The 25,459-nt window shown below is 40.0% G+C and overlaps 1 protein-coding gene across 1 annotated transcript in view; it reads right to left on the bottom strand.

Annotated features, from left to right (window-relative positions):
• The window catches only part of tubgcp6 (tubulin gamma complex component 6), a 63,093-nt gene that overhangs the window by 35,683 nt on the left and 1,951 nt on the right, over positions 1–25,459 (bottom strand). Inside the window, exons 2-9 of the mRNA XM_043713746.2 lie at positions 23,761–24,606; positions 17,726–17,889; positions 14,878–15,088; positions 13,774–13,947; positions 12,145–12,266; positions 8,593–8,659; positions 941–1,050; positions 752–843 (exon numbers count right to left, since the gene is read on the bottom strand). Coding sequence (XP_043569681.2) covers positions 752–843; positions 941–1,050; positions 8,593–8,659; positions 12,145–12,266; positions 13,774–13,947; positions 14,878–15,088; positions 17,726–17,889; positions 23,761–24,531 — 1,711 coding nt within the window. The 5' untranslated portion in view covers positions 24,532–24,606. The remainder of the gene's footprint in view (positions 1–751; positions 844–940; positions 1,051–8,592; positions 8,660–12,144; positions 12,267–13,773; positions 13,948–14,877; positions 15,089–17,725; positions 17,890–23,760; positions 24,607–25,459) is intronic.

Below are 25,459 nucleotides of genomic sequence, written 5' to 3'. Positions count from 1 at the left end.
TTCTACTGGTAGATCCAGTGAAACAATAAAAAAAGTTTATATACGTTCTATTTGAAAGCAGCATGGAAGAAATATAAAGGAACATCATCCCCTAAAATAGAGAGCTCAGCAAATATAAATTCTACTGTTGCTCCTTATCTTGTCTTCACTTCTAGAATGGCAGTTTGGACAGTGGACTGTAGAATTACAAACACCATGTGGCACTTCACTTATTTTCTCCAAAACAGTGAAAAGAAAATCATATTTCTCAATTCAAAATTACAATTACAGATGGCTTCACAAAAAAACAGCAATAAGGAAACAATTGCCACTGAACTGTTCCAAGATCTGGAATACACTGACTAAAAGAAATGTGATGGTAGCAGATTCAACAATAACTTTTAAAAGGCAAATCAGAGAAATACTTGAAATGCTGGTGTGCTGGGAAGCAACAGGGCAGTGAGACAGTTTGAAATGGCCAGTGCAAATTTGATGCAATATACTTTTACGTTGCATATTATTCTGGCAAAAGCTAGCACAGGAGCACTAGGCCAAATGGTTTCCTTCTGTGTTGTAAGAAAGAAAATTGAAACCCAAAATAATAATGCTGCCTTTAGCTGCTGAAAACGCGAAATCCTGTAGCAGACTTCAACCATCACAGTACAGGAATGCTCCTAAAAATCATGATGTAATAGAAGTAATTAAACTTTATTTTAAAGAAAGTTGCAATCATATTTTTTTGGTGTGTACATTTTAACTTGCACTGCCATACCTCTGAAGTTAAGGTAGTCCTCATTCACCTGGATCATGAATTCTCCATATGCATCTCTGCAAATGCCACTGTAAACCCAGTCATAGACAAACCTAAAAATAAAACATTCTTTAAACAAAGCAATAACAAATTACACTGCAAAATGCATTAACTGAGGTAAAACAGCAGAAGTTCAATTATTTTTGTTACCTTGTATATGGTTCACAGCTGCTTTTCAACAGAGAGAGCAGCACTGGATAGTGCTCATTGCTACAGTTATTCAAAGCTTCCTTATACAAGTAAGACAACAATTTTACTCCCTGATTAAACAAGACAAGAAATAACGAAGTGTTAGAAAACTATTTATTGAAATGAGAAGTGAACCAAAGGTGGCTGTTGATCCAAGACTGAGGTAATGTACAGCAATCAGATATAAAGACAAGACACACTGGTTTTATCTTAAACTCAGGATACCCCCAAAGTGCTTGACTGGCAAAGCAGTCTGCCAACATGATCCAACTATATTATTCTTCAAAAATCAATCTGAATGATCTACTTAAGCTTGTGTTGGTCAAGAGATGAACATTACTGTGGTTCTGTTCGCTGAGCTGGAAGTTTTTGTTGCAAACGTTTCGTCCCCTGGCTAGGCGACATCATCAGTGCTTGGAAGCCTCCTGCGAAGCGCTTCTTTGATGTTTCCTCCGGTGTTTATAGTGGTCTGTCCCTGCCGCTTCCGGTTGTCAGTTTCAGCTGTCCGCTGTAGTGGTTGGTATATTGGGTCCAGGTCGATGTGTTTGTTGATGGAGTTTGTGGATGAATGCCATGCCTCTAGGAATTCCCTGGCTGTTCTCTGTCTGGCTTGCCCTATGATAGTAGTGTTGTCCCAGTCGAATTCATGTTGCTTGTTGTCTGCGTGTGTGGCTACTAAGGATAGCTGGTCGTGTCGTTTCGTGGCTAGTTGATGTTCATGTATGCGGATTGTTAGCTGTCTTCCTGTTTGTCCTATATAGTGTTTAGTGCAGTCCTTGCATGGTATTTTGTACACTACATTCGTCTTGCTCATGTTGGGTATCGGGTCCTTCGTTCTGGTGAGTTGTTGTCTGAGCGTGGCTGTTGGTTTGTGTGCCGTTATGAGTCCTAGGGGTCTCAGTAGTCTGGCAGTCAGTTCAGAGATGCTCCTGATGTATGGTAGTGTGGCTAGTCCTTTTGGTTGTGGTATGTCCTCGTTCCGTGGTCTTTCTCTTAGGCATCTGCTGATGAAGTTGCGCGGGTATCCGTTTTTGGCAAATACCTTGTATAGGTGTTCCTCTTCTTCTTTTTGCAGTCCTGGTGTACTGCAGTGTGTTGTGGCCCTTTTGAATAGTGTCCTGATGCAGCTTCGTTTGTGTGTGTTGGGGTGGTTACTTTCATAGTTTAGGACTTGGTCTGTGTGTGTGGCTTTCCTGTATACTCTTGCAGTGAATTCTCCGTCTGGTGTTCTCTGTACCATCACGCCTAGGAATGGGAGTTGGCTATTAGAATTAGATTAGATTACTTACAGTGTGGAAACAGGCCCTTCGGCCCAACAAGTCCACGCCGACCCGCCGAAGCGCAACCCACCCATACCCCTACATTTACCCCTTACCTAACACTACGGGCAATTTAGCAGGGCCAATTCATCTGACCTGCACATCTTTGGACTGTGGGAGGAAACCGGAGCACCCAGAGGAAACCCACGCAGACACGGGGAGAATGTGCAAACTCCACAGAGTCAGTCGCCTGAGGCGGGAATTGAACCCAGGTCTCGGGCGCTGTGAGGCAGCAGTACTAACCACTGTGCCACCGTGCCGCCCACAAATCCTTTTCTTCTTCTCTCGTGAATTGGATTCCTGTGAGTGTGGCGTTGATGATCCGGTGTGTTTTTTCTATTTCCGTGTTTTTAATGATTACAAACATGTCATCGACATATCTGACCCAGAGTTTGGGTTGAATTTGTGGTAGGACTGTTTGTTCTAACCTTTGCATAACTGCCTCTGCTATGAGTCCCGAGATTGGTGATCCCATGGGTGTTCCGTTGATTTGTTCGTATATCTGGTTGTTGAATGTGAAGTGTGTTGTGAGGCACAAGTCCGGAAAGCAACAACACCCCCAGATTCTATGGATTACCTAAACTACACAAACCAGACATCCCACTCAGACCCATAGTATCACTACCAGGGACACCATCATACAAACTGGCCAAAGAACTACAACAGAAACTGAAACACCTGGTCAGCGGATCCAAACACTCTATACAATCAACACAGGAATTCTTGGACATCATCAGAAATATACACATAGACAAAGAAGAAACCATGATATCATTCGACGTGACGGCACTGTTCACTTCGATTGACAAAACCCTAGCCAGAGAAACAATAGCCAACCTACTGGACATACAGAACAGAAAACAGGACGCTGAACCAATCAACAAAGACGGCATACTTAAACTACTGGACTTGTGCCTCACAACACACTTCACATTCAACAACCAGATATACGAACAAATCAACGGAACACCCATGGGATCACCAATCTCGGGACTCATAGCAGAGGCAGTTATGCAAAGGTTAGAACAAACAGTCCTACCACAAATTCAACCCAAACTCTGGGTCAGATATGTCGATGACACGTTTGTAATCATTAAAAACACGGAAATAGAAAAAACACACCGGATCATCAACGCCAACTCACAGGAATCCGATTCACGAGAGAAGAAGAAAAGGATAGCCAACTCCCATTCCTAGACGTGATGGTACAGAGAACACCAGACGGAGAATTCACTACAAGAGTATACAGGAAAGCCACACACACAGACCAAGTCCTAAACTATGAAAGTAACCACCCCAACACACACAAACGAAGCTGCATCAGGACACTATTCAAAAGGGCCACAACACACTGCAGTACACCAGGACTGCAAAAAGAAGAAGAGGAACACCTATACAAGGTATTTGCCAAAAACGGATACCCGCGCAACTTCATCAGCAGATGCCTAAGAGAAAGACCACGGAACGAGGACATACCACAACCAAAAGGACTAGCCACACTACCATACATCAGGAGCATCTCTGAACTGACTGCCAGACTACTGAGACCCCTAGGACTCATAACGGCACACAAACCAACAGCCACGCTCAGACAACAACTCACCAGAACGAAGGACCCGATACCCAACATGAGCAAGACGAATGTAGTGTACAAAATACCATGCAAGGACTGCACTAAACACTATATAGGACAAACAGGAAGACAGCTAACAATCCGCATACATGAACATCAACTAGCCACGAAACGACACGACCAGCTATCCTTAGTAGCCACACACGCAGACAACAGGCAACATGAATTCGACTGGGACAACACTAGATTAGATTACCTTACAGTGTGGAAACAGGCCCTTCGGCCCAACAAGTCCACACCGACCCGCCGAAGCGTAACCCACCCATACCCCTACATTTACCCCTTACCTAACACTACGGGCAATTTAGCATGGCCAATTCACCTGACCTGCACATCTTTGGACTGTGGGAGGAAACCGGAGCACCCGGAGGAAACCCACGCAGACACGGGGAGAACGTGCAAACTCCACACAGTCAGTCGCCTGAGGCGGGAAATGAACCCGGGTCTCTGGCACTGCGAGGCAGCAGTGCTAATCACTGTGCCACCGTGCCGCCCACTACTATCATAGGGCAAGCCAGACAGAGAACAGCCAGGGAATTCCTAGAGGCATGGCATTCATCCACAAACTCCATCAACAAACACATCGACCTGGACCCAATATACCAACCACTACAGCGGACAGCTGAAACTGACAACCTGAAGCGGCAGGGACAGACCACTATAAACACCGGAGGAAACATCAAAGAAGCGCTTCACAGGAGGCTCCCAAGCACTGATGATGTCGCCTAGCCAGGGGACGAAACGTTTGCAACAAAAACTTCCAGCTCGGCGAACAGAACCACAGCAACGAGCACCCGAGCTACAAATCTTCGCACAAACTTTGAAGATGAACATTAGCTATGAAACCTATTGAATACCTGGGGGAGGGGAGGGAGAAGAGAAGGGGGGGGGGGGGGGGGGGGAAAGAACTGGTTTGTGCATTCCACAACATGTACAGTCATTTCTCCAAGATCCTTTGGGCAGGCAAAGGATGAATATTAATTGTCTGCACATCCAAAAGTATAACTTAGTCTCTCAAATTTCAGATGTAACTAGGTTAGATGCAAGTGAATGCAGTTTGGACCTCAGCCAACAGCATAACCTGTGCATTGGGAATGGACACTAGGATCCATTTGCTCAATTGCTTTTTTTTATGCTGCCAATTTTAACTCCGGATTCAATTCTGTTTTCCCACCTTTAAAAGAAACAAAAATATTCCAAGAAAATCACTAATTAATCTCTTTGTGGAGTTCAGTGAATAACAGCTCCTGTCATAACAGGCAAACGCCAGCCCAGTTGGTACTTATCATCAGAGCCCTTCATAAACAAAAACAATAAAATAAAGCAGACCCACATCAGTCAAAAAAAAGTCACAGTGATTTGGTAATGTGTGTGTAAGAGCACTTCTGACTTATAATATAAAGAAAGCAGACGCAGAGATAGAGGTCTTCAGAACTGTCTGTTGCAGGCTGGGACTATCTATTTTAGGATTTAACAATAAATGATGCTTCTTTCCAGAACGGGTTTCCTAAGTTTTTGAAGGTTTAATTAGGAACTTTTCCTGCAAGATCAATCATGGTCTTCAGGACCAATCATTATGGTGAATACAAAGCCTGCCTTAAGCACGTGGAGAGAGAAAAAAAACTGTCTTTCCACCTAAATCTAGACAAAGTACTGGCTCCAGAACCTGTTAATATGCTTCAAGCTTTAACACGAATTGACACTCTTGGAATATTTCCTCCAAACACCATTTTTTTGTTTCCTCAAATCCCCTCTAAACCTCATGCCTTTCACCTTAAAATTATGCACCCTTATTATTGAACCTTCAAATCAGAAACAACTGCTTTCTATCAACGCTGTCCATGCCCCTCAATCTTATTCACCTCTCTCAACTCTAAAGAAAATAACCAGCTTCCCATCATAGCTATGATGCTCCATACCAGGCAACATCCTAGTGAATCTCCTCTGTCCCACCTCCAATGCAATGATATCCTTCCTATAGTGTAGTGACAGTAAACACAGCAGTCCAGCTGTGGCCTAACCAATGTCCTATACAACCCTGATATAAGCTCCCTGCTCCTATGTTAAAACTGATAAAGGCAAGTGTCTTGTATGCCACCTTTACTCTATCAACCTGTCCTGTTGTCTTTAGAAATCTGTGGACCAATACCCAAAGATCTCTCAATTCCCTTGAACTTGTTAGTGTCATGTTAGTGTTAAGTTTCTACTCTGTGCACTCCTCTTATCTCCATAATCAAAAACTTAACAAAGTTTCAAGGTTATTTAGGAACTCAATGGTGTCAACATTAAAGAAGTAGGAATAGCAAGAAGTACAGCCTCGCCCAAAACACCATCACTTTCAGCAAAATACTGGAAGACCAATTCAAAATTGCACATGACATGTTCTACCATGAGCTCCTGCATTCTGAGCATCAGTTAAAGACACTGGCAAAAAACAATATTGGTCTTGGGAGACTGGTTAGCAAGGTTGGATCTCATGGAATACAGGGAGAACTCGCCATTTGGATACAGAACTGGCTCAAAGGTAAAAGACAGAGGGTGGTGGTGAGAGGGTTGTTTTTCAGACTGGAAGTCTGTGACCAGTGGAGTGCCACAAGGGTCGATGCAGGGTCCACTACTTTTCATCATTTATATAAATGACCTGGATGTGAGCAGAAGAGGTAAAGTTAGTTTGCAGATGGCACCAAAATTGGAGGTGTAGTGGACAGCAAAGAAGGTTACCTCAGAATACAACGGGATCTTGATCAGATGGGCCAATGGACTGAGAAGTGGCAGATGGAATTTAATTCAGATAAATGCAGAGTGCTGCATTTTGGAAAAGCAAATCTTAGCAGGACTTATACACTTAATGGTAAGGTCCTGGGAAGTATTGCTGAACAAAGAGATCTTGGAGTGCAGGTTCATAGGTCCTTGAAAATGGAGTAGCAGGTAGATAGGATAGTGAAAAAGGCATTTGGTATGCTTTCCTTTATTGGTCAGAGTATTGAGTACAGGGTTTGGGAGGTCATGCTGCAGCTGTCCAGGACATTGGTTAAGCCACTGTTGGAATATTGCGTGCAATCCTGGTCTCGTTCCTGTTGGAAAGATGTTGTGAAACTTGAAAGGGTTCAGAAAAGATTTACAGGGATGTTGCCGGGGTGGAGGATTTGAGCTATGGGGAGAGGTTGAAATAGGCTAGGTCTGTTTTCCCTGGAGCATTGGAGGCTGAGGGGTGAACTTATGGAAGTTTATAAAATCATGAGGAGCATAGATAGAATAAATAGACAAAGTCTTTTCCCTGAGGTGAGGGAGTTCAGAACTAGAGGGCATGGGTTTAAGGTGAGAGGGGAAAGACATAAAAGAGACCTAAAGGGCAATTTTTTCACACAGAGGGTGGTACAAGTATGGAATGAGCTGCCAGAGGAAATGGTGGAGGCTAGTACAATTGCAACATTTAAAAGGGTTTGGAGGAATATGGGCCAGGTGCTAGCAGATGGGACTAGATTGGGTTGGGATATCGGCATGGACAAGTTGGACTGAAGGGTCTGTTTCCATGCTGTAAATCTCTTTGACACTCTAACTCTATGACCCTGCCTCAGAACTGGGAATTCTGTTCTTAGGAAGGATCACATAACCTGAAACGTTAACTCTTATTTCTCTCCACAGATGCTGCCAGACCCATTGAGCTCTCCCAGCAACTTCTGTTTGTGTCTGATTTACAGATCCACAGTTCGTTCGGTTTCATCTAACTTTGCATTTGCTCACCTACTCACTGAAGAAATATGTTTCCCCACAATGGGCAGGGTAGTATGATGTTTGCTGCCAGTTGCAGAACCACCCATCTTTCACCATTGGAGTGCAGCTCAACAATGATAAAATCATATCTGAAACATCTGTCAATGGGCAATGGGTGGCCTCTGCATAGAACTGGGAAAACACCACATTCTAAGTATCCTATTGTTGCAGATGGACACATCACAAATAATGCCCTAGTGTAGTAGTCTGTTTGCTGGCCATGGGACCACAAACTCCACCAACAGAACGAACAACAGGATACCTCTGAATCTGGAGTAAAACAATTTGACTCCAATTGTTCCGAGAGTAAGCAGCTTCATGATTTCTTCACAATAAGTTTCTTTTATATTTAAAGAGCGACTACACTTCAGATACACGCAATTAGTCACGTGGTGCTTGGTAACTCGAGTTCTTTCTGCTTTCTTCCAAGCTGCCATTGTCAGTGTGCAGCAACTTCAGAAACCATTAAACAGAATCTTCTTATTCATCACAAAGAGTACTATTAACTGTCAGATATTACCAGTGTAAAATTTATCTGATTATAAGTGGCAACAGCAGAACAAATCTTGTGTTAAATTTCATGAAAATGACCAAGGTGGAAATGAATAGTTAGTATGTATCCCGAGGTGATGAAAGGAAAACAAAAAGGGGTCACTGTTTCCAATCATTCGCAAGTAAACTCCTACTGGAATTGCATGCATGCTTTTTGCAGGAGGGCAGAATTAGGCTAACTTTTGTTTACATTTATTTAAATGGCCAGCCAGTGCTCACAGGCCTAATAGGGAAAATATACAGAGGAAAACGTGGAAAATTACCACAACCAAGAAGGCAACATCTACATCAGTAAAAATAAGAATCAGAGTGAAACAAAAACAATAAGAACTTACAGTGGGGAAAGGTGATGAATTTCCTCCCAGCGCACCGGATCCTATACAACATAATTCAGACAAATACCTGCAAAGCACATATTTACTATTCACTATTATTCCCAGCAATTGTCATAACTGCTACTAAGCAAATGAAAGTCAAATTAAAAATAAATTGTTTAATATCCACAGAATATTGCAAACATCCAAACGCCTACAAAATTATTTTTAAAATTAGGTACACCCCTCAGTAGTAATCAAATCATTTACGTTTGGCATCTTTTTTCATTATACTGATCTTACATATTAATTACTGCCTTTCTAAATATTATAGTATCATATTCATCACTAATATACATAATAGTAGGAATTGGTAATTCAATTCTTCCAGTTTGCTCTCCCATACAATGAAATCATGGTTAACATGTACTTCAACTGTCTTCAACCTTCTTCCTGAAGAAGGGCTCATGCCCGAAACATCAATTCTCCTGCTCCTTGGATGCTGCCTGACCTGCTGCGCTTTTCCAGCAACATATTTCAGCTTCAACTGTCTTTGCCATTTTAAATTCATAAACCTGGACACGTTTGGAGGGATATGGCCAAGTACCAGCAGGTGGGACTAGTTTAGTTTGGGATTATGGTCAGCGTAGATTTGTTGGACAAAAGAGTCTGTTTCCGTGCTGTATGACTCTATGACTCCCTATCATTCCCTAACAAAAATCCATCGAATGACAGTTTTTGAAACCTTTAATTTTTTTTCATTTATTCATGGGATGTGGACTTCACAGGCTGGATCAGCATTTAATCCCAGCAGCCTTCTTGAACTGCTGCAGTCTATGACCCACAATGCCATGAGCAAGGGAGTTAGAGGACTTTGAACAAGCGACACTGAAGGAATAGTGATACATCCCCAGGTCAGGCTGGTGAGTGGCTTGGATGGGAACTTGTTGGTGGCATTGTTCCCATGTACAGTCTGTTCTATTATAATGCAATAGTTCTGTTCCTGTGTGGTCACGTGTTATAAGAAAGTTGTATAATAGCAGCATCATTTAAACCAATGGAATCAGAATAGCGTTATAGCCAATACAGACAAGGAAAGTTCATGTACTACAAATAATAATCTAAATTCTTCATGTTATAGCCAATTCGCATTGAAGAAACACACTTTATATCAGAACAGACTGTACCTGCTGCCTTTGTCTTTCTGGATGGCAGTGGTTGTCAATTTGAAAGATGCTGCCTAAGTAGCTTTGGCAAATTTCTGTAGTGCTGCCGCTGAGTGTTCGTTTGTGATATGGTATGGTGTCGTACCAATAAGTGGGCTGATTTGTCCTGGATGGTATCAAGCTTCTTTATTGGTTTTTCAGGTGCACTCAACCAGGCTAGCGAGATGCATTCCATCACATTCTGGACTTGTGCCTTGTAACTGGTGGACAGCGTTTGAGGAGTCAGGTGAGTTACTTGCTGCAGGATACCGAGTGTCTGATCTGCTCTTTCAGCCACCATATTTAAATTGCTAGTCCAGTTCAGTTTTTGGTAAACCCCAGGATATTGACAATATGAGATACAATTATTGTAATGCCATTGAATGACTGGGCAATGATTACATTCTATCTTGTCGGAGATAGTCATTGCCTAGCACTTGTGTGATCCAAATATTGCTTGCCACTTTTCAGTCAAACCTGGATATTGTCCAGATCATGCTGCATTTGGACACTGACTACTTCGGAAACTGAGTCACCGTGAATGATGCTGAACATTGTGCAAACATTCCCACTTCATGATAGAGGGAAGGTAAATAAAGAAGCTGAAGACAGTTGGGCCTAGGATACTAACCTGAGGAACTCCTGCAGAGATGCCCTAAAACGAAATGACTGACCTCCAAAAACTACAACTGCCTTCCTTTGTGCTAGGTATGACATCAACCAATGGGGAAAGTTTTTCTTCTAATTCCCACTGTCAGTGAGACGTTATTGCTCAGCAAGTGCCAATTGATAGCACTGTTGATGACTCCCTTCATCACTTCACTGGTGGTCAAGAATAGACTGTTAGGGCCTGAATATACAACTCTTGAAAATCTGAGCCAACCATTCAGATCACTGTATGAGACCATTCGCACATTCCACAAGTAAGAAAATGTTCCGTTCCCTCTCCAATATACAAGTCAACTAATAAGTCATGTCACAAGATTATCTCCAATTCTATGTGCTTTCGCATTGTAATAGAATCCCACAGGATTCTTTAGCCAATTATCTCATTAAAGATTCAACTAGATTAATTAGACAACGCACCCGATACAAACTCATGCATTTAAACAAGTCTACACTCATCACAAGGAGTATGCACATTTTCTCCAAAAGTGAAATACACATTAATTTCTGCTGTTTCTTTCAAATTATAAATGTTTCAACATACTAGGGGTTACTTATCTAGATGGCTGAAATGTTATTATTATCTCCTAATCTGTTTAATTTCTTTGAATAATCACAAGTGAATTTCATATGATTTTTTCAGCATTAGTTCACAAGTGTTACTCCTTTGGCCTGCCCATTCCGGTGCTCCAATAAAATTCCTAAAATGATCTACTGGTGGCCAAAATAAAATGGCGAAATTCAAAGTGTTCCATTCCCCTTACAGCAAATACTTATTAAAGTAGTTCAAAGAGAGAGGAACTGAAACCTCATGATTGTCAGAAATTAGAAAATCAAATCAAACTTTTAGTTAGATTAATGATCACATTTAGATCTCTATATACAAGTGAAAAATTTGGGGTTGATATGGCACAATAGTAATGTCCCTACCTTGAAGCCAGAAGGCCCTGTTTCAAGTTCTACCTGCTTCGGAACAGGCTTTAGAATTAAAATTAGAATCTCGACAGTGTGGAAACAGGCCCTTCGACCCAACATGTCCACATGGACCCTCTGAACAGTAACCCACCCAGACCCATTCCCCTACCCGATATTTACCCCTGACGTACACAACTAGCCTATACATCCCTGAACACTATAGGCAATTTTGCATGGCCAATTCACCTAACCTGCCCATTTTTAGATCACGGGAAGAAACCGAAGCACCTGGAGGAAACCCACGCAGACATGGGGAGAACGTGCAAACTCCACACAGTCACCCGAGGCTGGAATCAATCCTGGGTCCCTGGCGCTGTGAGGCAGCAGTGCTAACTACTGAGCCACCGTGCCGCTCTGATTAAAATATCTGTGGCTGGAAGGGTTGCAGATTGCAGGGGTATAGATCACTTTACAAATTAATCATTGGTCTCATAATAAGATATCACTTAGAAGTATGTTTAGCCAAAGTGGATCTTTAGTATTAAATCTAGTAAACAGAGTATGCTTTCGGTATTTGGAATTGATGGGCAAGACATATATAAAAAAATTAACAACATGTTAACCGAAAATATTAAATGAGTTATTCAAAATGAAATAATACTTTTCGATTCAAAGTAATAAACAGAAAATTGAATCATTCGTGTTTTCAGCCTGACCTATGATAGCAAATTTTAATATTTTAAGACTACCTTTAATGTACACACTGTACAAAATGAATTACACTGACCTTAATTGACGTCCCAGTTTCCTGAACAGAAAGACAATTGGTAGAAGGCTCAGTGATGGAGGTGTTGATAATACACATGCTCTATAATATTGTAGATATTTCCTCAATCCACTTGTAAAAGCCTAGTAAAATATAAGTATAACTTGTTCAATTTGTTTTGCAGGTTCATTCTTGTGTACTAACACTGGTATATTACAAAGTTCAACTTTTGCTGTGCTCTGAAAACTAGTATCAGAGTAATATACTTCTACAGTTGTAAATTGTAGGACCTGACGTTTCATGAGCAGTTTTGCCTCTAAATCCTAAGCATTGCAACTGAACCTAACATCCCAAGCCTGATGTCTGACAATGGGAAATATGTGCAAATTTTTCTATCAAACTCAATAAAACGTTTCAAAATGTTTCGAAAGAAAGGACAAAGGAGAACTACAAACCTGCGTATACAGAAAACCGACAAACACTGACCAAATACTTAACTACACCAGCAACCATCCCAAGACACACAAACGAAGCTGTATCAGAACACTATTCCAACGAGCCACCACACACTGCAGCACAGACGAACTTCGGAAAACAGAGGAGAACCACCTATACAACGTATTCAAGAAGAACAGATACTCAAATAATAGTGTGCAGATTCCTCAAGAACAAACCACGACAAGCAGACCAAACACAGCCAGAAACCCTAACCATCTTACCATACATCAAAAAAGTTTCAGAAATGACAGCCAGACTACTAGTAGCACACAAACCCACCAACACTCTCAAACAAAAACTAACAAACTTAAAAGACCGAGTACAACCCATGGACAAAACCAACGTCATCTACAAAATTCTAAGCAAGGATTGCCAAAAACACTACGTAGGACAAACAGGAAGAAAGTTAGCCACCAGGATACACGAACACCAGCTAGCCACAAAAAGACACCACCCTCTCTCCCTTGTAGCCCTACACACAGATGAAAAAAAAACACCATTTCGACTGGGACAACACATCTATCCTGGGACAGGCTAAAGAAAGACATGCCAGAGAATTCCTAGAGGCCTGGCACTCCAACCACAACGCCATAAACAAATGCATAGATCTGGATGCCATCTATCAACCCCTCAGAAAACGAACAGGAAATGACATCACCACAAACCCCAGGAATCCCATCCAGGAGAAAGATATAAATAGAAAGCAGGAGACAATAGCTTCGCTTCACTGGGAGGTCGCCACTGATGATGTTACCTAGCCAGGTAATGAAACGTCTGGATATCAAACCTACTGCTCAGCGAGCAAACCTACACCCTACACCCTAAATTTCAAAATGTATTTTACGCCTTTCCCTATTGAACAAACACGTGTCTTGATACTAAAAATTGCAAAGGTTATTCGGATACATAGAATTCTTAAGCATCATGCATTAAGAACATAACTTATTTTTAACTAGGTAATTAAATGTTCTGCCAAAAAGCAGACTAATAAGCATGTGAACTTTACCGTGGAGTTCAGGTGTTGGTTAAAGCAACAACAAAGTAGTGCTTTACTATTGTGATCAAATTTCCTAATAATCAAAGTTATGATAAAAAAACTAATTTGTTGCAGAGCCTTATAAAAAAGAATCCAATTACAAAACTGACTAAAACCTGGAAAACAAGGCCTTTATTGTATGTAGAGTCAAGAATTGGCTGAAGCGAGAAGTGACTGAGCCGGGTGTAGTACGTTCCATTTTCAGCCAATTCAGAGAGGAGGTTATACATACTCTCAGGGGATGTTCCAGAGACATACACTCCTTGTTTAACTACAAATGCCTGGAGAGACTGAAGAGACATAAAATAAAAAGCAAATCACTTAAATATTGGTTGAAACATACAGTTGAATCAGTTTTCCACAATTTATGATTAAATTACTGCATAGTTATTACACTGCTGTTTTGTAACCAAACACCAGTAACGTTTAAAACAATTCCAGTTGTTTGATGACTTTGGCACTTTCAGTATTTATAAAAGAGTTCAATTATTTTAATACAGCAAGAGATAATAAGTACTTTGTGTACACTGTGATTAGTGCTAGCATCAAGCAAATGTCTCAAGTTTTCCTATATTTAACTCATTAGAACTATCATAAAAAGATGAGCTTTCACCCCTTTCAAGATATTCTCAACCTTGTTAAATAGAATAATGCTGTAACCTTTGGATTTAGAGATCCAGGATGATCAATAATTCCTTATTTGTATAATTCATAACATCAAATGTGCGAATGATATATATGTGTCTGTGTATATATATGTATATGTGTGTGTATGTGTGTCTGTTTGCTTGTTTGTTTTGGAAAAGAGACCAAAAGTTATAGTCATATCTAATGGGAACTTCAAAAGAACTATATTTTTTTGAGAATGGTGAGGATGCTGAATCCACTGTTGTATGGAGTGGTTGCAGTTAAGAACACAGATGCGTTTAAGAGCAATCTAGATAAATAAGTCGAAGCAAGAAATAGGGGATGAATGTGACATTACAGTGATATGGAGGAGGGTTTTGGGGAGGCCGAACTGAAATATGATCATCTGCAGAGACTAGGTTCTATGAAATTCAATGTGAAGGTTAAAAACTAGAACCTCATTCTATTTATTTAGATTTATTACTATCCAACTGAAAAACTAGTTTACAAGTACTGTAGTACACTATAAAAGCCTCAAATGTAAAAATCAAATGTCATGCTCATTAACTACAGTTATAATACAAATCCTCTACCTGATTCAGAGAAAAAGTCATTGATGCTACACCAATGAGGACATTCAGGACATCTTTAACTAACTCAGATTCTTTTTGAAGTATAGCTGGTGTTGGCTGCAGCAGCGTACCCCCAATGAGCTGTAGCTCACTTTTACGTAATTGGTAGAACCTGTCAAAAGCTTCTCGACCTGCTTCAGTAAGATACGGTTCCTCTTTTTTACCTGGAGGACTAAAACAAAAATACATCTGATTTTACTATAAATTAAATCACCTTAATTAAATTGCTTCAGGGATTAAAGATAAGCTAAAAATACTGCTGAATGAAAAGATAAAATTCGAATGAAGTAAATGTTTTTCTTTTTCTTATAAATTTGCAGGTTGGGGTGCAGGTTTTACATTATAAAAATAAAACTAACTTTTGCATTCTATACCATTAATCACTTACACTATTAAATGTTATTCAATAAAAGGTCTGATACATACAGTTACATATAAAAATGAATGGAAAAACTGCACTTCCAGCTTTAGGGCAAAAAAGTGACCATTATGCCCAAGAGAGCTCTTAATGTCAGTAACTTCATGTAAAGATAAAATGAATACAATGCTCCAGTAAGAGAAGAAAACATTTACACTTTTATGACCTATTACAGAATAGCTTTGGGTGAGGTCAGATAGGAGATTGTCTGCTCCCTCCCTCACCATTGAAGACTATTGCATTGTATGTGGAGTTGAGGGAATGATGTACATTAAAATAAAAACTTTGCTGCATTTAAAGCAATCCCTTTATCTGGTTAAAAATTAGAATCAAATAATTAACGAGCAGAAATTATTAGAATAATTTGAAATACATTTAAGATATACACTTCAGATGGAAACTACAGCTAAGTTACCATAAGTCAAAGTGTGGGGGGTCCACTCATAAATTTAATATGTTAAGTGGAGTTTCAAGTCAGCAAGGAAGCCCCATGTAACCAGTTTTGTCTTTAAAAAGCATCATATCAAAACATGGAAATGGTGATACAGCAAATGTGAAAAAATTCTATATCTTTCAGTTCGTTGACCTGGTACATTAAAAAGCACTGAAAAATGTTCATATATTTTGTTCACTTTTCTGATCGACACCTGAAAAATGCCAGTGGTATTCTAGGCAATTTTGTTAACTTTGTCCTGGACAAGTAGGATCTTGAAAATCACAAAGTAACATGCATTCTTAGACTTGCCTATCACAAAAAGTGCCAACTTTTTTGGCCATCCATTTCTACGCAAGTCATAGCAGAAACACATTCCTTGCTTCACTTTCTACAATTACACATTTCGTCTTTTAAATACTGGGAGTGAATGAACTGAAGAAGAGTCTGATTTTACTTGCGAGCTCTTGGTCGTTGCTCATTCAGGACACGGTCAAGAATATTCTGCAGTTGTGCTGCAGGCTTGCCAGTGATTTCACACTTTTGAGTGGCTTAATGCCATAAGTGTGATTGGTGTAGTCATTATGAAGTGTGCACAACTTCAGGCTAACCAGTTACCAGCACAGTTGTGCAACTTAACACAGGCATCCTTTTATTGGATTCCCTATTCTGCCAGCAGGAATGAGTGACAATTTCACCAAAACTGGAGTTTTGAATTATCCAATTGTGACTTATCAAGATTTTACTGTATTAAACAGTAGATTCTCTCATAAACTCACAAATTACAAATGGCCTGAATTAATGGTTTTCACATGAAATGATTGTGTCAAATGAGTTCGGTAACTTAAATGCCTAACCATTCTGAAAAATGGGCCTGTTTTGTATTAATGTGACGATGTATAACCATCGAACGGTATTAGAGGCTTTAATTCCTGGTTTGAGACAGAGTCTCAAGGCTCTGTGCAAAGTAAATATCAACATAAAAGCAACTTATTATAGAAATGGGGAGAAACTCAGGAGCACTTCAGTGCAAAGGCATCTGCATGTCCTTATGCATGAATCATAGAAAACTATGATACAGGCACAGCAGGTAATAAGGAAGACGAGTGGAATTTTATTAAAGCATAAAAGAAGAGAAGAGAAGAGTCACGTCATCTTGAGATAGCATCTCGATTATTGCTTAGAATTTTGGTCCCCTTAAGGAGAGATGCAATTGCACTGAGGCAGTTCAGAGGAGTTTCACTAGATTGATTCTAGAGCTGAGGTGTTTGTCTTATGAAGAGAGATTGAACAGTTTAGATCTAAACTCAAGGGGCTGAATTGCCTACTTCCGTTCCGAGTTCTTAGGTTACATTATAATTTAAAAGCCTTTGCAAAAGCATTTAATGTATAACATAAATCAATTACTGTCCAACTGAGTGCCTTGCTGCACTGCTCTGCTTCTGTGTAATTATCTTACTTCTGAACAATTCTATTATTATTTTAACTTAAACATTTATGACTGAGCTTTTATTGAGTACTCAGACAAAAGTAGTGGTCATCATAAGAGTCTCCTGTTCATTGCTGAATGATAACGGTGAATCCTACAACACACTCTCTCACTCTTGGTAGGCAAAACCTTGCAGGTCTCAGTTCAAACTAGACTTAATCTCCTTATGGAGTCTGCGTTTTTGGTTGACTACTGAGAAAGTTGAAAATGATTTGACATAATTGAGCACTATTTTGTATCTTAGCAAGCAGAAAACTATACTTAAACATATAGAGGTGCATCTGTGTATGAGTCAGTAGCCTGAATTGTACTTATAAATGAATCATTTCAATCAAATCACAAAAAAACTGCCTCTATGTTGTGAGCAGGAAATTGTAAGCTGTCTCTTTGTTGTTAAAGATATGTATTATTAATTGTAGGATAATCAAACATAGAAACAGCTAACATTAAAAATCCATTTTCCACTTACCAGCCAATTAGTTCCCAACATCTATACTTGCTAGGTTCATAAGTCAGCACTGCACTCCATATATCAATGTCCGGAGATGTACTGGGTTCTGACTGGGAATCTGGAGTAAGGTTGGATGCTGACTGAAATCCTTCATCTTCTGACTGGTCAATGCTTTGTGGAACCTGTGCACATGCAGATTTTAATCTTCATCTCACAATATAAATATTGATAGATTAGAAAAATTGTTGTTTATAATAATACGTTATGCATCAAGACAAAATTCAGTTCTCCCACAAACCTAATCCCAAAGACCACAAACTGAAAATTTATTAACTAGTTAAATGGAACTCATTTCTTTTGAAGATCTCATTTAAATATTACACTGAAATAATTATTATTTAAATAAGGTTATAAATATAAAAATATTTATTTTTCCTCGTCTGCCAACCCTTCTTATTCTTCTTCACTATGGCCAGCACAGTCTGTTCACTATCCTTCCTCTCTATTTCTGTCTTTCTTTCTCCCACTTACAGGATTTTCTTTGTATTTTCTCTTTCGCTGTTGCTGCCTTGTTTTTTTTCCTCTCTCTCATTTCAAATAAATATTTTTTTAAAAAGACCATTAAATAATTTGTACTTGATGATTACATTAAATTCCCTACAGTATGGAAACAGGCCCTTTGGCCCAACAAGTCCACACTGACTCTCCAAAGAGTAACCCACCCAGACTCATTCCCCACATTTACCCCAGACTAATGCACCCAACACTAAGGCAATTTAGTATGGCCAATTCACCTGACCCACACATCTTTGGCTTGTGGGAAGAAACTGGAGCACCCGGAGGAAACCCACGCAGACACGGCAGAACGTGCAAACTCCACACAGTCACCAGAGGCTGGAATCGAACCCGGGTCCCTGGCGCTGTGAGGCAGCAGTGCTTACCCCCAACAATTAATAGAAAAATTTGAATTTGGCACAAGACACATCTGATAATTCATTGATTAACAAATCATCAATATGGAGAATGACTTTGTCAAGTATTGACAAGTTAGTAATATCAGTAGGCAGTATCAGTAAAAGATACATAATGTATGAAACTGAACCAATCAACTCATTAAAATTCATGCATTTCATTTGCACAATAAATATAGAACAAGGAACATTTCAGCACAGTACAGGCCCCCAATGTTGCGCTTAAAGTTGGCAAGTCTACTACTGTTGCAGGCAGTGCTTTCCACACTCTTACTACACTGAGTACAGAAACTACATCCTATATCTATTACCCCTCAATTTAAAGCTATGTCCCCTCGTGCTTGCCATCACCATCTGAGGAAAAAAGCTCTCACTGTCCACTCTATCTAACCCTCTGATTATCTTATATGTCTCAATTAGGTCACCACTCAATCTTCTTCTCTCTAATGAAAATAGCCTCAAGTATCCCAGCCTTCCCTCATAAGACCTTCCCTCCATACCAAATAACATCCTAGTAAATCTCCTCTGCACCCTTTCAAAGCTTCCACATCCTTCCTATAATGCAGTGACCAGAACTGTATGCAATACTCCAAGTGCTGCCACAACAGAGTTTTGTACAGCTGCAGCATGACCTCGTGGTTCCAAAACTCAATCCCTCCACAATTAAAGCTAACACACCATATGCCTATCATCCTGGCTGACAACTTTCAGGGATCTATGTACATGGACACAGAGATCTCTCTGCTCATCTACATTACCAAGAATCTTACCTTTAACCTAGCACTCTTTATTCTGTTGCTCCTTCCAGAGTGAATCACCTCACACTTTTTCGCATTAAACTCCATTTGTCACCTCTTAGCCCAGCACTGCTGCTTATCTATGTCCCCCTGTAACCTGCAATATCTTTCAGCACTATCCACAACTCACCAACCTTAGAGCCATCCACAAATTTCTAACCCATCCTCCTACGCCCTCATCTAGGTCATTTATAAAAATGACAAACAGCAGTGGCCCTAAAACAGTTCTTCGCAGCACACCACTAGTAACTCAACTACAGGATGAACATTTCCCATCAACCACCATTTTTCAGCTTCTTTCAGCTAGCCAATTTCTGATCCAAACTGCTAAATCACCCTCAATCTCATGCTGGGGAACTTTATCAAATGCATTACTGAAATCCATATCCACCACATTAACCACTTTACCCTCATCCGTCTGTTTCATCACCATCTCAAAGAACTCAATAAGGTTTGTGAGGCATGACTTACACTTCACAAAACAGTGTTGCCTATCCCTAATCAATTTATTGCTCTCTAGATGATGATCAATCCTATCTCTTATAACCTTTTCCAACACTTTACCCACAATCGAAGTAAGGCTCACTGGTCTATGATTACCAGGGTTCTCTCTACTCCCTTTCTTGAACAAGAGGACAACATTTGCTATCCTCCAGTCCTCTGGCTCTATTCCTGTAGACAATGACGACAGAAATATCAAAGCCAAAGGCTCTGCAACCTCTTCTCTGGCTTCCCAGAGAATCCTATCCAGCCCGGTGGACTTATCTGTTTTCACACTTTCCAGAATTGCTAACACCTCCTCTTTGTGAACCTCAAACCCATCTAGTCTAGTAGCCTGTGTTTCAGTATTCTCCTCGACAACATTGTCTTTTTCCTGTGTGAACACTGACGAAAAGTTTTCATTTCGCACCTCCTCTATCTCCTTGGACTCCATGCACAGCTTCCCAATACTATCCTTGATTGGCTCTCATCTTTCTCTCGTCATTCTTTTATTCCTTTAGAAAGATTTAAGGTTTTCCTTGATCCTATCTTCCAACAACTTCTCATATTCCTTCCTGGGTCTTCTTCGCTTCGCTCTCTCTTTAGGTCTTTCCTGGCCAACTTGGAACTCTCAACACCCTGAGCCTTTATGTCTCATGCTAACACAAGTCACCTTCTTCTTCTTGACAAGAGATTCAGCTTCTTTAATAAACCACGGCAGCAGCTGTTCCTCAAAGAAGTTCCACATTTCAATTGTGCCCATATTTCAATTGTGCTAGTTAATCTTGCTCCCTTGCTAGATACCTCATAGATATATACAAAAATTCAATTCAATGATTTAATTACATTATCAAATTTTTTGCCTCTACCTTCACTTAGTTTCCTATTCTATTTGAATGTCATATGTCCACCCATATTCAGGACCCAATCCTTATCAACCTCAAACCCTGTCTTTAACAGTTATCAAATGCAATTTATTTACTTCAGTGGGAGCTACCAATTTATTTATTTTGTTATAAATACAACGTGTATACAGACACAGAAATTTTGTTTCCTTTGTACTATCTAGTCTTCATTGGTGTATTCTTAGATTTTAGACCTGACTCTTTCCAGTCCTTCTCTGGCCCTCATTTCCCCTATAACTATTTTCCTCTCTTGACTTGTTTCTAGACCTTGAAACAAGTCTTTTCACATTTGATCCCTTGCCCCCATTATTTCATTTATAATCCTCTTTGCTTCCCTAGTTATGCAGTTCTCAAGAAGACAAACTGCAGCACAGCTCAGGTGTTCACAGTCCCAATGGTACAGCACTGACTCTCAGTAGTCCACACACTAGATTCCACTTCTCTCACACCAATCTTTGAGCCATATAACTGCAGATTGAGAGGAGCAGAAGAGGGTGAGTAACAAACTGAGAACTTCAAAACATAGCTGACTTCTCACCAACTATTTTAATTAAATAAAATTAAAAATCTCTGAAGAACAGGCCATCACTTCACATCAAATTGCACTTGGTTCAGGTGATAATCCAAAGATTATAACCTTTGAGGTTCTCCTTTCTAATTCAGTGCCTAATTCCTAGGCAGAAATAGGAAACTATGTTGACTAATTGAGGTATACAAAATGCTAAAAAGATTAACAAAGTCTCTGGAGTGGGGGAGTCCAAAATTAGAGGGAATAGATTTAAGGTGAGAGGGAAAAGATTTAAAAGGGACCTAAGGGGCAACTTTTTCACACAGTGGGTGCTGCCTGTATGGAATGAACTGCCAGAGGAAGTGATGGAGGCTGGTACAATTAGAACATTTAAAAGGAATCGGAATGGGTACATGAATAGGAAGGGTTTACAGGGATATAGTCCAAATGCTGGCAAAGGGGACTAGATTTATTTAGGATATCTGATCAGCATGGTTGAGTTGGACCAAAGGGTCTGTGTCAGTGCTGTACATCTCTATGATTCAATGCGTAGACAGAATGTTTCCTCATGTGCAGTAATCTAAACTGAGAGCTCATAGTTTTATTAGATTTATTATTAGATTCCCTACAGTGTGGCAACAGGCCCTTCACTACGGGCAATTTAGATGGCCAATTCACCTGACCCGCATATCTGTGGATTGCGGGAGGAAACCCACGCAGGCCCAGGGAGAATGTCTGTGTGGAGTTTGCAAAGTTGCCTGAGGCAGGAATCGAACCCGGGTGCCTGGCGCTAAGCAGCAGCAGTGTTAACCACTGAGCAACCATGCCGCCCCGAATAGAATAAAAGGCAGCAGATTTAAAACAGAGATGGGGACAAATTATTTCTCTCAAAAGGGTCATGAATCTATTAAATTCACTCCACCAGAATGCTGTGGATGCTTGGACATTGAATGAATTTAAAAGGAGGAGATGGAGAGATTTTTAATTAATAATAGGTTGAAAGGGGCTGAATTGTCTATTCTTGCTCCTAATTGTTCTGTTGGTACCTACATTGACAAAGACCACTGGATCCTCCTACTGCAACTGCATGTTCATTATTACTTTGTATATTTGGAAAAAAGGGAAACCTGTTGGCAGTAACTGCTGAATGTAAAGAGGAATGCAACTAAAACCAAAATACTATCTTGTGATGTCAGCAGTACATAAAGGAAAGAGTTGGTAAAGGAACCATTTGGTCATAGGTCCACTTATGTAGACTGGATCACCCTTTTCCAGTTTAAGTTCACTCTTGCTGCATTTCCAATTTGGTGTGAACAGATGAATAAAACTAAAAAGTCTTAACAGGTATAACATTCTACCACACAACCTGGCTTTTTTTTTTCCCAATGCACTTTTATGACTTTTGTATGAGTCACATTAAAATTTAAACCATTTCCAAGATTGTTTGCTCAGGAATACAGGGGAACCTTGATTATATGAACAAAATGGGCGGGCACTATTTCATTCGGATAATCGATTATTTGGTTAATTGGTTGACTGCCTTTCCGCTGGGGCTCGGAGTTTTTAAAGTCTGCTCCTCATTCAGGAGACACACAGTATGCGAGCCCCGCCCCCGGCCCTGTGCAACACCGCCCCAAACCCATTCAACATCACCAACCACCCCCCGCACCCTCTCCGGGGCAGCTGGACTGGACACCAACGACAAGACTGCTGCTGCTGCAGTTGTGGGGTATGCCTCCAAATAGCGTGCACACACACTCAGCCCCACACACAATCTTCTACTGCAACTTTGTGACAGGTTCCATCTCTGTCATGTACAGGACAATGTTGGAGAGATTATTTGAGGAAGGGGTTTTTAGGGTATATGGCTGTGTAGAACTCTAAGGAATTTGTGGGGAGAGAGAGAGGGCAGTCAATCAATCAATCAGTCATTTGGAGACATGCCTGTTTAATCACTGTAAACAAAAGACGTGATCACTGTTGGAAACGTGTTTGATGTAATGTTTCTATTGGGACCTCCAGATCCCCTTCGGATAATCTGATTTTTGGATAATTGGTATTCAGATAATCGAGATTCCTCTATATATTGAGTAAGTTGCCATGATTGATGTTCGGATGGCTTAAAACTTTAATTTTTAATCTTAGAAAGGCAATAGACAGTTTGAGTTACACTCCAGATTGCATCAAGATTTCCTGTGCTTCTTTTAACTTGTTTACACAGGATTTCATATTCAAGTGTATGTGAAATGAAATTTGTAGGTAATGTACAAATAAATTGATAGTAGCAAGTTGGGTGCACAAATCAGCCTAACTCCAGGAGTAACTTCTGAATTATGCTCACACAGGAACCTTCATCCTATATTTCAAATGTTATATTTGCTCTTTCACTTACCCGAATTTTAAGCCCAGTGACATCTATGTTATCTGGCACAGCAGGCAAATCCAACTTAATTTCCATTTCACAAGTACGACTACGTACAAGCGCACCAAATAGCGATACTCGTGTTTCTTTCTCATATTTGTCCCCAGCTAAGTAATTATGGGAAAATAATCCAATGCCAGGTAATCCAGTGCCAGGTTTTGCATCCATTAATTGAAGAGTACGTTGTACATCATGAAATTGAAAGTCCTCATTGGAACTGAAGGATAACAGCCCTGATTCAAACAGGCTAACATCATAGTGATCATAGCCCTGAAGTTTTACATTTCTTCCAACATTTTTATTGTTCAAGAAATAATCCCTTTTCTGTGGCTGAAGTTGATATGGTCCAGTTCCTGCAAGCTCAATCAGAAGTTCCAGGACAGAATTCAGATCAGATTGTGACATGCATACTGATTTTTCTAATTGATCTGCAAGGTCTTCTAAGCGATCAGCTTCCATTCCCAAACCAGCCACCCTCAAATTGAAGGACAGCATCAAGATTTTGTTTCTCACAGGCAGTTTACTGATATCAGACTGATATTTTGGAGAGGCTTCTTCTCGGAAAAGGTTTATAAATAACGTATTGTAAACAACCCTTTTTAATTTTTCTTTGAATTGTCTTCGGTTGAGTCTTCTTTTGCCCAAGTAACATTTCCATGACAGGCCTGTCATCTGGGCTTCACAGAGGTCTCCAAATAATTGCGTAATGCTTGCTGTTGTTGTTTCAGAAATAGTAGACATGTTAAGGCTTAACAACTTTGGTCCTTAGGTTCAGCAATTCTTTATCCATTGAGTCTCAGGCAAAAAGGAAAAGTTCTTAAAACACAAAACAAAAATATTAACTACATGACATCAATGCATTCAGGTACAATTGTTTTAACAACTGATAAAGAATTTTCTTGTTTCTATTTACTTATCATATTCCAACATGGGCAGCAAACATAATGATGATATATAGTATTAGTTTTGATTTCTAATTCAAGATGGAAGCTCAGGACCAATTGTAAAGTCTTAACATGTGTTTTCTCCAACCACTCTACTGCAGCAATTACAAACAAACTACAACTATATAATTGTACTAACAAAAATAATGGGTGTCAGAAGTCATAATCAAACTTTACACAGCTCGACTTGAATCACACCTTAATACCCAGTCCAGTTGTGATCACCAATGTACAAGTGACTAGCTCACACACTGGACACATTCAAATTACAGAATCATGTTCAGAATTGGATGAAAGACTTGAAAAGCAAAAAGGTTTTAGCTAGCTCACTTAGCTGAATGACAGATTTACAATGCAGAGTGACACCAACAACATGGGCTCAATTCCCACACCAGTTGGGGACACTGTGAAAGTCCTGATTTTTCACCTTCGACCCTCACCTGACGTGTGGTGACTGTCAGGTTAATTCATTACCAGTCAAATCTCTCCAGAGAGCAGCACTATGGTAACTCAATGTTATGCATTCATAGCATTGAAAATAAGCACACTGTAATATCTTCAGTCCAACAATCTACTGTCCAAAATCACTAGTTGCCAGTAATGTTTGAGCTGGGCAAGCAATTCATTCTAATGTATTACTTTGGAGGAAATATAATGATCCAAATGCTGGCTGTTGTAAAGTTTTTTTTTCTTATGGCTTATGATGCTTATCACTTTTATGTTCC

Source organism: Chiloscyllium plagiosum, unplaced genomic scaffold (assembly GCF_037043375.1).
Source record: "Chiloscyllium plagiosum isolate Xiang-an unplaced genomic scaffold, Cpla_swu_hap1 HiC_scaffold_23, whole genome shotgun sequence".
In the NCBI taxonomy this organism is placed as follows: domain Eukaryota; kingdom Metazoa; phylum Chordata; class Chondrichthyes; order Orectolobiformes; family Hemiscylliidae; genus Chiloscyllium; species Chiloscyllium plagiosum.
Note: the sequence above shows the minus strand (reverse complement) of the source record. Positions and strands in the feature narration are given on the sequence as shown.